Here is a 15731-nt window from a genome sequence, read left to right as displayed (position 1 = left end):
TGCAGTTTCTCCGTAGAGTTGACGATCTAGGCCCATAATCCACTGTAACTATTACACTTGTGGTGAAAAGTGTCACCCCCCCCCCCCCCCCAAAAAAAAGAAAAAAACCTATTGTACCCACACATAGGTGACACCTCCAGCCTTAAGGGATATTGTAATGGTGTATAGTTGGGTACAGTAAAATATAAGGGGGTAATGGTGAGATGTGTACCTGGGACCTTTGATGTGAAGTTCACTGCAGTGCCCCCTGGGGTGCCCCACTGCTCTGCTGGGATGCCTGTGTGGCCGGTCTAGTAAGAAAGCTGGTTGATTTTGTGCATCTTGCACTTGGATGGGTTTTTTTTTTTATTTCTAATGATTCAAAAAGATAGATGTACTAAGCACAACAAGATCTAGGAAATGGTCATTTAAAAAAAAAAAAATAGACATTTTTCTAGTTTGAAAGTGGTCAGTTTCAATGCTTGGTTTTTGGACATTTTCAAGAAAATGTCCTAAGTCGGATTTAGATATCATATCGAAAATGCCCCTCCATTTCTGCTCAAACGTCTATACAGTCTACAGAATTAGATCATCTGGAAGACTGTCTTTCCCTTTAAAAACAGAGAAACAAGAAGGCAGATAAAGACCATATGGCCTATCCAGTCTGTCCATTCATTTACTTGTCTCAAGCTCTCTTGAATTCAGATACTGTTTTTATCTCCACCACTTCCACCGGGAGGCTGTTCCATGAATTCGCCACCCTTTCTGTAAAGAAGTATTTCCTCAAGTTACTTCTCACTCTATCCCCTTTCACCTTCATCCTATGCCCCCTCGTTCCAGAGCTTACTTTCAATTGAAAAAGCCTTCTCTGCTGTGCATTTATGCCACCTAAGTATTTAAATGTCTCTCTCCTATCTCCCAGTTCCCGTTTTTCTTCCAAAGTATACATAGTGAGATCTTTGTCCATCCCCAAACACTTCATGACAAAGACCACTGACCTTCCTGTTTCTATCTTTTTGAAAGTGTGGTCTCCAGAATTGTACACAATATTCAAAGGGCCTGTTTACAACGCCGTGCTACCAATTCTTGGTTGGTTAAATGAGAGGAAGCCCATTCGATTCCTATCAGGTTCCTCTCATTTGCCGCGTGGGAATCGCTAGCGCAGCTTTGTAAAAGAAGCCCTAAATGAGGTTTTGGAATGTCTTAAATTTAAGGAAGACGAGCAGTGGCCTTTGACTCAACAACAACAACAAAATTCCTGGGCCAGGACAGTCCAGCGCTTTGAAGGAGTCACTTAATTTCTCTTTGTGTGCCAGGCATTTGTTTTACTATAGTTTTCCTGGTCAGCAAGTAAAAAAAATAAAAATGTCATAAATTCACTTTTTATTCCAGTGAGTATTCCCACTGCTCTCTTCAGGAGCAACTGAAGGCTAGGTCTCAGGATCACAGGCTGGTTCCTGACGACTGTGTTTTACTAACATTGGCACGTCTTTCTCTTCTCCTGTTCCACCATCACAACCTCCTTGGCGGTGACCTTGGAGGGTAACCTGCATTTCACACCATCCCAGTCCTCTTGGGATCCCAAGTGCCCCTTGCTTACAGCCTGGTAGATCTCCTGAGTCAGCAGCTGAAAAGCAGCCTCCACATTACTGTTGGTTTTGGCTGAGGTCTCTATATATGAGATCCCCAAGGTGGCAGCAAATGTTTCTGCTTCCTCACGCTGCACCTGGCGCTGTGCCTCCAGGTCGTTCTTATGGCCCACCAGCAGGAACACCATCTTGACTGGCTGCACCCACTCAGTCACCTCACGATACCACAGCAGGACACTCTCAAAAGACTTGCGGTTGGTCAAATCAAACACCAGTAATCCGCCGGCAGAGTTCCGGTAATATGACCTTGTCACTGACCTTGCCCAGACACAGAAAGAAAGGCAGTTAAGCCAACAATAACAATTTATCATCAACATTCGATCGTGACATAGATGTGAAGGTTTAAATGCTATTATATACAAATATTCAATAATGAGTGGAGTGGAACAGGTAGACGTGAATCGTTTGTTTACTCTTTCCAAAAATACTAGGGCTAGGAAGCATGCAATGAAGCTACACAGTAGTGAATTTAATATGAATCAGAGAAAATTTTTCTTCACTCAATGTGTAATTAAACTCTGGAATTCGTTGCCAGAGAATGTGGTAAAGGCGGTTAGCTTGGCGGGGTTTAAAAAAAGGTCTGGCCGGCTTCCTAAAGGAAAAGTCCATAGACCATTATTAAATTGACTTGGGGCAAAATCCACTATTTCTGGGATAAGTAGCATAAAATGTATTGAACTTTTTCGGGATCTTTACAGGTATTTGTGACCTGGATTGGCCACTGCTGAAAACAGGATGCTGGGCTTGATGGACCTTTGGTCTGTCCCAGTGTGGCAATACTTATGTACTTAAATATTGCTGTGCCCCCCCCCCCCCCCCCCATGATTACTTTCCAAATGAAATCCTGGCTCTCAGTCCATAAAGTCTTGTGGAAAGAGGTGCACTGGAAAACAGCCTGGGAAGTGGGTAGGAGGTTTAAGACAGGCTGTAATGAAACGTTTTCTGGTAAAAAGAGGTTTTGAGAACTGGCTCAGCACAAAGCCCAGAGCCCATTGTATTTCCCCTGCTCAGCTTTCCAGATCTTTCTCTTTCACAGAGATGAATCACATGCTACTGCTGTCATAAAAAGTCCTCTTAATGGGAGGAGTAGCCTAATGGTTAGTGCAGTGGACTCTGATCCTGAGGAACCAGGTTCAAGTCCCACTACAGCTCCTTGTGACTCTGGGCAAGTCACTTAACCCTGCATTGCTCCAGGTACAAAATAAGTTTCTATATAACTCTTTATTTTTACTTCCTTTTTATTTACTATATGTTCAAAAATGGAATGAACAGACACCTTTCCCCACCTCAGAGTCATAACTTGTTATTTCATAATTGTTTGAACAGAGCTAGGGTTTGGGAATCCATTCTGGAAAATTCTGGGAGCTGTAGTTCACCTAAACCCATGCATGGAACAATGGAGCCCAGAAGGCTTGATAGGAAATGGATGGTTGGTGCATTACTTGAGCTCAGAACTGGAATAACAGGGGATTCTGCAGGACAGGACTGAGCTATGCTGGCAGAGCTGTGCGGCTCTATACGCTGGAATAGCAGGGAGTGCTTCATGATGGCAGTACTGAGGTACAACTGGACACCTGGATTGGAGGGCTCAGTACTAAGACAGCAGGGAATACTGCAGACCCTGGGTAAGTCACTTAGGGACCCTTTTGCTAAGCTGCGGCAAAAGGGGGCCGGCGCTGGCATCGGCGTGTGTTTTACACAGGGCCCCCACAGATTACGCCCAGGCCCCTCGACATTTGACCCCCCCCCCCCCCCGCCCTGCCGCCACATCATCAGGTACCTTGTTTGCTGGCGGGGGTCCCCAATCCCTGCCAGCCGAAGAGTCTTCAGCGCCGGTCGACTCCAGCGCCTTCGTTGTGTGATCATCTGTTTCTGACGCCTTACATCCTGTACTGTGCATGTAGCCCCGTGCAGGACGTAAGGTGTCAGAAACAGATGATCACACAACGAAGGTGCCGGAGACGACTGGCGCTGAAGAAGACTCTTCGGCTGGTGGGGATTGGGGACCCCTGCCAGCAAACAAGGTACCTGAGGCGGCGGCGGGGCAGGGGGGGGGTCGGGAGCTAAACAGTGCCCCCCACCTCGGGCTCTGGCCCCCCTCCCACTGAGGTCTGGCTACACCCCGGGTTTTACAAGCGCGCCGAGGCCCCCTTTTACTGCAGATGGTAAGAGGGAAGTCTCACTTTCCTACAGGAAATGGCGGGGCAGCAAGTAAAGCACTTGCCACACGGCCATTTTGGGGGAGGGAGCCCTTACCGCTACCCATTGAGGTGGTGGTAATGGCTCCCGCGTTATCCTGGCAGTAAACAGCAGTGCCCCATTACCACCGGGTACACTCTGGTGCTACAAAAATAAATACAATTTTGTAGCGCCGGAAATGACGGCACGCTAGGGGTGGAAAGTACCGCTGGGCTGCTGCAGTAGCTCGGTGGAACTGCCTGTATAGCGAGCGGTAAGCCCACGTTGGGCTTACCGCTGCTTAGTTAAAGGAGCCCTCAACCCTCCATTGCCCCAAGTACAAAACTTAGATTGTAAGCCCACTAGGGACAGAGAAAATACCTGTATATAATTTATTTATTTATTTATTTGTTACATTTGTATCCCACATTTTCCCAATGTGGCTTACATAGTACCGGAGAGGTGTTTGCAGACTACGGTGTAAATAAATACAAAGTGATATTGTGGTAAGATAAAGTTCATGTGGCACAGCCACACTAGGGAATCGTACAACGGAAGAGTTGTGTTATGTCCATTACGTACTTTAGTTTTGTTGTGTTGCAGAGATCAGGCATTTACGTTGGATCGGTAGGGTATGCCCGCATGTTAGTTTTTTTTTTTTTTCCCCGGAAGTTTAGGTGGTCGTACGTAGTTTTCAAGGCTTTTGGTAGTGCGTTCCACAGTTGTGTGCTTATGTAGGAGAAACTGGAATAAGTTGATTTGCATTTGAGTCCTTTGCAGCTTGGGTAGTGCAGAGTTAGGTACGTTTGTATTGATTCGGATGTGTTTCTACTTGGTAATAATATGTAAACCGCTTTGGTTGTACCACAAAAAGGTGGTACATTAAATGCATTACCCTTGCCCCTTACTCTTTCAGTTGTTGGAAACACAATTTTCATCCTAATAGTGAGGACACCACATAAAGCTCTGCTAATAGACCTCACTCTTGCCCTGCAGAACCCCTTGATATTTCAGTACCAGAACTCCCACACAGAGCTGTACCAATGCATTTCAGTGCCACCTTGCAGCACCCTCTGCTATCCCAGTGCTAAGCCAACCCCCCACCATGCAAAGCCCTACTAATGCATCTCAGTGATGCCCTGCATCATTTTCTACATAGTAACATAGTAGATGACGGCAGAAAAAGACCTGCACGGTCCATCCAGTCTGCTGAGGAGGAAGGAGGTGTTTTAGAGAGCTCTGCTGACTTCCAGTGGAAAGGGAGTGAGACCTAGCTCCCTCCCCAAAGATGAGGAGGGTCCCTGGGGAGAAGGCCTCAGGAAAGTCCCAGGCTATGGGGCCTCCTGGGGCCCGGGACCAGAAGGCCGAAAGGAGTGGCTCTCTCCCTGGTTTGACTACCGGGAGAAGGGAAAGGAGTCCAGTGGACCGAAGGGAGAAGCAGCCCAGTGGAGGCCATCAGAGCATTTCCCCCTCCATGGCCCAGCTTGCGGAAGGTAAGCGAGAAGACAGTGGAGGGGGGAGGAAGATAGTACAGGCCCCAGAAGGGCGCTTCCAAGGAAGGGAGAAGGAAGAGGCGATGGAAGTTTGCCAGAAGCCTTTGCTGGAGGCAGCTGAGAGTGAGAGTGAGGAGAGTGGATCGTCAGATGAGGAGTTCCTTGAAGTGAGCTATGACCCTGATGATCCAGCAAGTAGTGTGGTAAATATTGTAAGACGAATTAAGCTGGTGGAAAAAGAAGTAGTGGAGCTAGGAAAACGTCTGAAAATGGCAAGAACTATGTGTAAATTTGCCCCAGCGGAGCACAGACAAATGTATGTTAAAGAGGAAGCCCGGATATCAAAGTTGTTGGGGAAAAAAGAACACTTGTTGAACTGTTTAAAAAAGGGCTCTGTGAATCCTTTGAGGGAGCTCTATGTTAACCGAGAAAGGATGGCTTCAATACCACAGTCTGGGGGTTCAGGAACACTACAGTTGCAGCAAGCTTCAGTGTCTTCAGCAGCATTAGACTCAAAAGAGTTGTCTGGGTTCAGAGGTGACCCCACTTTAAAATACATGAGACAGTTGGCAACACAGTCCAGAGCACTTACCCAGCAGCCAGAGGATAAGGAGGCAGCGGCAGGACATGGCTCTGAGGTGGGGGCTGGAGTAGAGATCCTACCTGTGGAGGGGAGGACAGAACTCAGTAACTTTTCAAAACTCCAGATAATGGAGGCAGCAGAGGGAGACGCAGGTAGCAGCCTGTTTTCTACAGAGGTGGTGGTCGAAGTCTCAGAGGGCTTACCTGCAGTTGTGCAAACAGCAGAGACAGTTGCCGTGAAGGAGGCCCTGTTGGAAAAGGGTCAGCAGAGGCAGACTCCGGTATTTTTGGCCGGGTCTGCAATGACTGAAGTGGAAACCGAAGCAGCATGGCATCTGGAGAAGCCCCGCCCACGAAGTCCGGGAGCAGGGGAGGTCTTCCCTGAGCATGGAGTAGCTGGCGGTTTACAGGAGAGGGGTCGGAGAGAGAGGAATAGGAGCGGGCAGCAGCTGGGAGCTCATTTGACCAGCTGTCCATTACAAGAGGTGAAATCGGGGGGTGCTAACAGCCAGCCTGTGGCGGAATCAGGAACAGACAAGCCATGCCCCCGGGAAGCGCCAGCCATTGGGAGAACGCAGGAGGGACTGCACCAGAAGCAAGGGGGAAGTAACCCGATTGTTGAGAGACTTTCGTTGACTACAGAAGTGGACATGGCAAGTCTAACAGATGTGCAGCGGGTGGTGGAGCAGACCTGCCAGCAGGACGGCTGGGAGCGAGGAGCCAAGGGGAGCGGCGGAGTTCCGGAGGCTTCGCCCCTGGTGCCGGAGGTTGGAGGGAGTTCGGGGGCAGAGCGAGCAGGGAGTCTGGTATCGCCAGCTGCAGACCTGACTGGGCAGGTGCCAGAGTATCGCCAGGAGACAGAGGAGAGGAGGCGATTAGCCCAGAGGCTGGAGCCTGCAGTGGCAGGGACGAGCAGGGACGTTCCAGGAAGTGGAGATGGGCAGGACAATCAGTTGGAGGCAGCCCAAGCCGCAGAACTGACTATGGACGTTGCTGGATGTTTGTCTGAGAGGGAAGGGGACGGGGGACAACGGGAGGGGGAGGGGGCGGTGGATATTGAGGAAGGGAGAGGGATGAGGGGAGGGGCAGAGGGACAGAAGGGGGGGGAGGCAGAGGGAAGGGCTGGAACAAGTGTGGAGGGGGGGCGGTGGGGGCTGGGGTCCAAGTCCTTTGCGGCAGTAGTCCAGGGAGGGGGAAGGAGGGAGGGGGGGAGATCGGGTGGTTTTGAGGGCCCAGGGAGGGGTTGGGGGGGAGCGGGGACAGGGGGTGGACAGCTGCCTAAGCGGCGAAATGTGGTACAGCTCAAATGGATAGGGGAGGGGGCAATGCCCTCCAGGGATCGGGTCTTGAGGCTGGTGATGGGGATGGGGTTTATACCCGAGGACTTTTACGCGTGTATACACCCCATCAACATCCCAGAATATGACTTGAGCTTCATGACCCAGAGGGGGATGGAAATATTCTGGGAAAGGTACGAGGGGGTGAGGGGAAAGGGGGAGTGGCGGGACCTCAGGGCCATTCCAGTCAGCAAGCCGGACCTGGTGCAGATCACCCTGCTCGTGAGAAATGAGTCTATCTCTGGGGCAGATTTAGCCTACTGGCTACAGAGGTACGCGGAGCTGAGATCCCCACTTACAAAGTTACCGGATCCAAGCAGGGTTTGGGCAGGAGGTTGGGGAGCCCTGGTCAAATTGAGACAGGAGAGCCATGTGGTCCAGCACATTCCTTCGGCTGCCTTTATCGGTCGTGACAGGATACTGTGCTTTTACAAGGGGCAGCCGCGGCAGTGCTTCAGATGTGGTTCGTTTAGGCACTTCAGCATGTCATGCCCAGTGGTAAAGTGTGGAAGATGCGGGGATCAGCATGCCACAGAGGACTGCACCGCGATCAGGTGCAACCTCTGCGGCGGGTTAGGCCATGCATATCGGAACTGCCCTAGGGCGGCCCATAACGAGTGGGATATGTGGGGGAAGGGACGGGGAGGGGGGGTAATGGAGGAGGGGATAGGGCAGGGGGTGATAGGCAGGGAGGGGCAAGGGGGGGAGAAGGAGGGGATGCAGGAGGGGGGGCGGCAGGGGGCTGGGTCAGGAGTGGAGCAGGGGGGAGAGGGGGAGTGGGTACAAGTGCCACAGAGGAAAGGGAAGTTTCGGAGGGGGGGGAAACTAGGGGTGGGCAGGGAGGGGTCGCTGCAGGGGAAGAGGGGGGGGAACAGATTTCAGGTGTTGGAGGAGGAGGAGGAGGATAGGGAGGTTGGGAGGGAGGAGGAAGAACAGGGGGAAGGAGAAGAGGTGGAGTTAATGGAGGAAGAGGGGGCGGCAGGGGGGATTGGAGAGGGCAAACGGAAATATGAGGAAGCACTGGAGGAGGGTACTGGTGGTAGGAAGAAGGGCGGGAAGGCTCTGGGGGAAGGGGGAGGGGTGAGGGAGGAGGAAGAGGGAAGGGAGGGAGGGAGGGGAAAGGGGAGTAAGAGGAAAGCTGAGGGGGCTGGGCAGGTGGTGAAGGCCCAAGTGCAGGCTTGGGGGGACAGAGTGGAGCTAGAGGAGGATCTGGAGGACTTGGAGGACTTGGGGGAGGTGGAGGACTCGGTGGAGGAGGTAGGGGGTGGGGGTGAAGAGGGGAGAGGGAGGGATCAGGGGGTGGGTCCGGATAGAGCAAAGAAGAAAGGAAGGAAGAAAGGGGGAGGTGGGGGTAAGGTGCAGACAGGACGGCTGCAGGGGGGGGAGGGGGATGTGGCAGGGGATGATGTAGACCGCATAGCAGAGGACCTGCTTCAGGGTAAGAAGGGGGTATCCCAGGAGATAAGGAAAGAAGTTGGGAGTGAGCAGACCCGTGACTCGCAATGAGGATGGCAGGCTTAGTGTTGACATTTGCCACGCTGAATGTGGCCAGCATCGCCTCTCCGAAGAAGCAGGGTTTAGCGTATGACTGGTTCGCGAGGGTCCAAGCAGATTGCTTCCTGCTCCAGGAGACTCGGCTGCGGTCCATTGAGGTGATCAGGCGGGCAAGGCGGGCCTGGAAGTGGGGTCCCTCGGTGTGGGGGTTGGCGGGGGAGAGGTATGGTGGGGTGGGGATCTTATTTAAGTCCCACCGGGTGAATATTCAGCGAGTGGTGGAGCTGGGGGTGGGGAGATGTCTTGTTGTGGATGCGATTTGGGAGGATAGAGCACTGAGGGTGGTGAATGTGTACGGGCCCCAAAGCAAGAAGGAAAGGGTGCTCCTCTTTGGGAAGATCAAGCCCTACCTATACACTTCGCGCCAAGTAGTCTGGGGGGGAGATTTTAACACCATATTGCGGAAAAAGGATAGTGGGGGACGATCGGTACAGGTGGGCTATGACGGGGTGAGGCTGGCAGGGATCATGCGGGAGGCGGAGCTGGTAGACGCGCATGTGGCCTTCTGTGAGGAACAGGAGGGGTTCACGTTCTTTCGAGGGCAGTGTAAAAGTAGAATCGATAGATTCCTGGTAAAGAAGGGGGTTTGTCTGGGGGGTCCACGAACCGTGGACGTGGACTTTTCAGACCACCACATGGTCCTCCTTCAGGTGGGGGGGGGCGGCAGCGCAGAGGCCAGGGAGGGGGCTATGGCGACTAAATTTAAAGTGGTTAGGTAGCGAGCAGGTGCGGGAGGAGTACCGCCGGTTTTTGGAAGATCAGGTGTCAGTGCAGGGGGCATTTCAGTCATTGGGGGAGTGGTGGGATACAGTGAAAAGACGAACGCGGGGATTCTTTCTCAGACAGGCGAGAAGGGAGGGGAGGGAAAGGACAAAGTTGGGCATGGCGATAAAGAAAAAGAGGGACACACTGATTTCACAAGGGGGGAGGGAGGAAGAAATACATGATCTCCAAGCACTCCTGGAACAGGTACAGTACAACCGCTACACCTCCTTGGTGTACGAGCGGGACTTCGGGAAAATGTGTAGCCCGGACCCCTTCGCATGCTGCCGGGAGCGGAGGGCGCGCAGGGTGATGGAGGGGGTACGGGACGCACAGGGGGTCCTGCAGGACACCAGGGAGGGGATTCTGGGGGCAGTGAGGGACCACTTTGCGGCGTTCCTTTCAGCCCAGCAGATTGATATAGAGCAGATGGAGTGTTATGTGGAAGAAACCCCGGGGATAGGTCACGGGGGACCCCAGCTTCAGGCCCTCTTGAACCCGTGGACAGAACAGGAGGTGGAGGAAGCCATCGGGGCGCTCCACAGGAAGACTTCGCCGGGGCCGGATGGGCTAACAACTGAGTTCTACCAGGCCTTTAAGGAGCAGCTGGTGCCGATCCTGGTGAGGGTATGGGGGGCAGCCCAGTTGGAGGGTTCCTTGCCTAGGTCCCTGACGGAGGCGGCTCTTATCCTACTAAGTAAGGGGAAGGACCCGGCGATGCTGGCCAACTGGCGGCCTATAGCACTGCTTAATACAGATCGGAAAATTTTTGCGCGAATGCTATTCCAGAGAATGAGGCAGGTGTCTGGGGATTTGCTGGCAGCCTCACAAGCATGTGGGGTTAAAGGGAGAGGGGTCTTGGAAGCGGCAGCGTGGGTGCGGGAGGGGGTAGAACGCAGTAGAGTGGGAGGGCATGGTAGGCTGTTGGTAACACTCGACCAGGAAAAAGCGTTTGATAGAGTGCAGTGGGGTGTCCTATGGAGCATTTTGGAGCGCTATGGGTTTCCGAAGGGCTGGATAGAGCAATTACAGCTACTTTATCGGCATGCGGGGTGTTTCCCCCTGGTTAACGGGTGGAGAGGGCAGGGGTTTGAGGTAGGGGCAGGGGTCCGACAGGGGTGCCCACTCAGCCCGCTGTTGTATGCATACGCCATCGACCCTTTTATAAGACGGCTGGAGAAGGGGGGGGCGGAGGGGCTGGAAGGGGTGGAGGTGGGGGACAATAACCAGTTAAGGGTCGTGGCGTATGCAGATGACGTTACAGTGTGGGTAGCGGACCAGAGGGAGGGAGGTAGATTGCAGAACCTGATCCAGGAATACTCGCAGGCAACAGCGTCGCAGGTCAATTTTCAAAAGTCCAATAGCCTGTGGGTTGGGGATCAGGGGCTGCAATTTGAGTTGGGAGGTAGGTTTCCTACAGCTGTGGAACGTATACGGGTCTTGGGAATATATTTCGAGAAGGGGGATTATAGGCTCTACAACTGGGATAGGTGTCTCCAAGAAGTGAAGGGGAGGGTGGATAGATGGAAGGGGTGGAAAATGACCATGGGGGAGCGGGTACAGCTCATCAAGGCACACTTAGTTCCTTTGTTTCTGTTCGTCAGTTACATCTGCTTGCTGCCGGAGAGCCAGTACGCGGCCTTGTATGGGGTGTTCTTCCGGCTGCTCTGGGGCAACAGGACGAATCCGGTAAAACGGAATGTTACCTATCTGCCTAGGAGGGAGGGGGGGGTGGGCATGATAAACCCAGTCCTGTTTTTCAGCGCTTTGTTCCTGCAGTTCAATCTGGGGAGGGCGGTAGGGCGGGAGCCACCGGGGTGGGCTAGGAGTGTCCTGCAGTGGTGGCCGAGATATTGGGACCTATGGCGGGAGGGGGGGAGGGTAGTGGCACTGCGAAGGGGGGCCCCGGGGGGGGTGAGTTATTGCAAGACCCTAGTGAAATTGGTGAGGGTGTGGGGGCTGACGGTGGGGGAGGTGAAGGCAGGACAACGGGGGGTCTGGATGGACAGAGTACGGGCGCAGGTGTTCTCAGCTCCTCTGGCGCTGAGGGACGCGCCGGCCCCACGGATGCAGCAGGGGTTACGGTTGATTGCTTCGAACCGCATCCCGGTGAAGTATAAAGACCTGGCGTGGCTGTCCTTTCACGGTAGACTGTACGTCCGAGGAAATTTGAAATATCGCAATGTGCGGGATAGAGGGTGCCCACGGGAGGAATGTGCTGGAACTGAAGAGACAATGGAGCATTTCCTGGTGAGGTGCCCATTTACAGTCCAGGTCTCTGACCGGGTTTCCTCGTTGCTGCAGATCCCCAGTTTCCGCAACTACAGCTATGCGGACTGGGTGTACGGCCCAGAGGGTGGAGGGGGACGCGGGGATCCGGTAACACGCTTTCTGATTTCGGTGATATTGCGGTACTGCCTCTGGATGGCGCGCTGCAGGGTGTCCCTGTACCAGGAGGTCCGGCCGGCGGAGGTAGTCAGCTGGGATGTGGTAAGGGCGGTGCAGGAAGCGGCAAAGTGGGAAAGGGTGGAAAAAGGGGTGGGGGTGGCTTTGAGGTGGTGGAGACACGTGAGGCTTAAGCCACCATGAGGGGACATGCTTCCCAGGGGATTGTGTGCCAGTTGTCTGAAGGGGTTGTGGGGGGTCGGGGGGGGGGGGGTTGATCCATTGTATTATTGAGGAGGGGGTGTACATAGATAGGCAGACCATGTCTAGCTAGGAGCCTGGGGTTTGATTTGCATGTCCGGTTTTTTTTTCTTGGGTTTTTCTAATACACAGTTTCCACTGTAGTATTGAGGAGGGGAGGGTGTGTACATAGATAGGAGGACTGTGTATAGCTAGGGGCTTGTTTTTGATTTGTATGTTATTTGTTTTTAGTTTTTTCCAATAAAAAGAGTTTTCCAGTCTGCCCAACAAGATAAACTCATATGTGCTACTTTTTGTGTATACCTTACCTTGATTTGTATCTGTCATTTTCAGGGCACAGACCGTAGAAGTCTGCCCAGCACTAGCCCCGCCTCCCAACCACCAGCCCCGCCTCCCACCACCGGTTCCGCCATCCAATCTTGGCTAAGCTCCTGAGGATCCATTTCTTCTGAACAAGATTCCTTTATGTTTATCCCACGCATGTTTGAATTCCGTTACCGTTTTCATCTCCACCACTTCCCGCAGGAGGGCATTCCAAGTATCCACTACTCTCTTCGTGAAAAAATACTTTCCGACATTTTTCTTGAGTCTGCCCCCCTTCAATCTCATTTCATGTCCTCTCGTTCTACCGCCTTCCCATCTACGGAAAAGGTTCGTTTGCGGATTAATACCTTTCAAATATTTGAACGTCTGTATCATATGACCCCTGTTTCTCCTTTCCTCCAGGGTATACATGTTCAGGTCAGCAAGTCTCTCCTCATATGTCTTGTAACGCAAATCCCATACCATTCTCGTAGCTTTTCTTTGCACCGCTTCAATTCTTTTTACATCCTTCGCAAGGTACGGCCTCCAAAACTGAACACAATACTCCAGGTGGGGCCTCACCAACGACTTATACAGGGGCATCAACATCCCCTTTCTTCTGCTGGTCTCTCTCTATACAGCCTAGCAACCTTCTGTTCAGATGGAATGGATTTCACGAACGTACCTAAATCTGCACTACCCAACAGATCTTCTGTTTTTCCAGTGCTGAGACCCCCTACTTACCTCTGCCAATGCACCTCAGTCCTGCCCTAGGAATATTTAGTTGTACCAAACTGTGCAATAGATTTTTTTAGGTGAAGAAACATTAATATGGAATATAAAGAGATCTCCCCCCCCCTGCTAAAAAAAAATAAAATCAATGGAAGGTGAATTAAACTAGCGGGCATCACTCCCTCATCCTGCCTTCTGACAACTTCACTTCACATGCCAAAGATCCCATGCAATTTATAAGTTTCACAGACCTGTCACCCTCAACTAAAGGACATGAATTGATTTTGAAGGCGGGCAGACTCAGGAGTAATGTCAGGAAGTATGTTTTTCACAGAAAGAAAATGCCCTCCCACAGGGGTAATGGAATTCAAACATGCGTGGGATAAACACAAAGGAATCCTGTTTAGAAGGAATGGATCCACACTGTGGCATAGCAAGGGGGGGCAGGAGGGGTGGTCCGCCCCAGGTGTCAGCTTAGGGGGGGTGCTCCCTGCCAGCTCCCCCCCCCACGGGTGCAGCACGATGGCACCCCCCCCCCCCCGACCCAGTGCCTACCCTCCTCCATCCAACCAGCTCCCTACCTTTAAAAAAATATCGGAATCCGAGGCGAGGCGCAGTGCCTCGCGACTGCACATAAAAGAAATGTGGATTGTCTCATCGGGCCTTCCCTTGCTCTATCTGTCCCGCCCTCCGCTGACGCAACTTCCTATTTTCGCAAGGGCGGGACAGACAGAGCGAGAGAAGGTCCGATGAGACGGTCCACATTTCTTTTATGTGCAGGCGCGAGGCACTGCGCCTAGCCTCGGATTCCGATTTTTTTTTTTAAGGTAGGGAGCTGGTTGCACGGAGGAGGGTAGGCACTGGGTCAGGAGGGGGGGTGTTGATGCGCCGAGGGGGGGTGTCATCGTGCTGCACCCGGGGGAGGGGTGCAACGGCGAACACCCCACCCCGGGTGGCAGCCCCCCTTGCTACACCACTGGATCCACAGAATCTTAGCGGAGATTGGATGGCGACGCCGGTAATTGGGAAGCAAAACCAGTGCTGGGCACGCTCTGTGCCCTGAGAATGGCAAGGACAAATCAAACTCGGGTATAAAGTATCGCATACCATGTAAAATGAGTTTAACTTGTTGGGCAGACTGGATGGACCGTACAGGTCTTTATCTGCCATCATTTACTATGTTACTCAAACTGGCATCCCTGTAAGGAAGTACTGTAAGTAAATAAATCTCTTTGGCAGGACTGTATCCAGACTGACTCCAGCTTCAATGTGTATTAATTCTGAACAAATTTACAGTATTGCAAAATACACACACACACATGTCATGTCATACCTGAAAACAGGTAGACATTTTTTCCCCTCTGGTAAAGACAATAGGTGATGGAGTCATATCATATTTTCCTATAATCTTTGGCCCAGGGCTTCTGACTACAGGAAGTTTCATCCTCTAATTTTATTTTTTGCTATAAGTCTACTCGATGGCCCTAAGTCAACAGAAAAAAAAAAAAAAGTTCATACAGTCTATAGTTTTGTCCGACTGGTCACCGAGCTATCCAGTAACCTACACAGTGCACGGGTTACGAAGTCCGATCGATTCACACACATACCGGAATCGCTCCTGTCCGGCCGTGTCCCAGAACTGCAGCTTCACGTAGATCCCGGGCTCCACCTCCAAGAACTGGACGTAAAAATCCACCCCCACCGTCTGGTTGATGAGGTCCAGGAAGGTGCCTTCGGTGTAGCGCTTCAGCAGCGAGGACTTTCCCACCGTGGAGTCTCCCAGTAGGACGATCCGGAACTGGTAATGCCAGAGCGAATCCATGTGGCAGCAGGCTCCTCTCCCTTCAGAGCAACCTACAAAGCAAAGAGGGGGAAAACGGGAAAGAAAATAAAGCGACCTAAGCGTTTGGCAGCAACAAGAGCCCGGAGAGAAGGAGGAACCCAACTGCGAGTTAGGACGTGTTGTTGTTGCTGCAATCACAGGGGAGTCATTTCGGTTCAATGCCAGAAGGCAAACTGCTCCGAAGTGCAGCCTCAAGGACTGTTTAGAGAAGTGGCAAGAAGGAAAGCCCCTTCTTTATTGCGCAATAATGATTTAGGCACATTGCAAAAAACAGAACCTCCTCCAGACCACCTCAGCACAGACCTGGCAGGCAGCAGATCAGATGACGAAGTTTTCCTTTGTCTGGACGTTTTTCTGACACTTCCTCCTTCAAAATGCTTCGTTAGGCGGATCCGAAACGAACTGGCTTCTTAAAGGCATAACACGTGGACGTCATATCAATCTAAAACGAATCTTCTTCCCTCTGCTTCCTAACCCCTTTTTCTAATCCCCTGCACAGTGCTTATTGCAAACACTTGCAGATATTACAGGAAACAGAAAAAGAACTTCACTTGAGTTGAGGTTCGAATATTGAAAGTGATTTAAAAACAGCAAGAAATGGCTGCTGGCCGTTGAAGCCATTTGTGTGGGCTATTTAGGGTCGCTTAACCATACAGGGCTAGATTCTATATAT

At 51.9% G+C, this 15731-nt stretch overlaps 1 protein-coding gene across 1 annotated transcript; it reads right to left on the bottom strand.

Moving 5' to 3' along the window:
• Positions 1-755: 755 nt before the first annotated feature.
• Positions 756-15418, bottom strand: LOC115480158 (ras-related protein Rab-39B-like). Its single transcript, XM_030218642.1, has 3 exons — positions 15362-15418; positions 14823-15069; positions 756-1886 (listed from the first exon to the last, which is right to left on the bottom strand). The coding sequence occupies exons 2-3, from the start codon at positions 15035-15037 to the stop codon at positions 1454-1456; spliced, it is 648 nt and encodes a 215-aa protein (XP_030074502.1). The 5' UTR covers positions 15038-15069; positions 15362-15418; the 3' UTR covers positions 756-1453.
• Positions 15419-15731: the final 313 nt, after the last annotated feature.

This window comes from Microcaecilia unicolor, chromosome 11 (assembly GCF_901765095.1).
Source record: "Microcaecilia unicolor chromosome 11, aMicUni1.1, whole genome shotgun sequence".
NCBI classification, from domain to species: Eukaryota; Metazoa; Chordata; class Amphibia; order Gymnophiona; family Siphonopidae; genus Microcaecilia; species Microcaecilia unicolor.
Note: the sequence above shows the minus strand (reverse complement) of the source record. Positions and strands in the feature narration are given on the sequence as shown.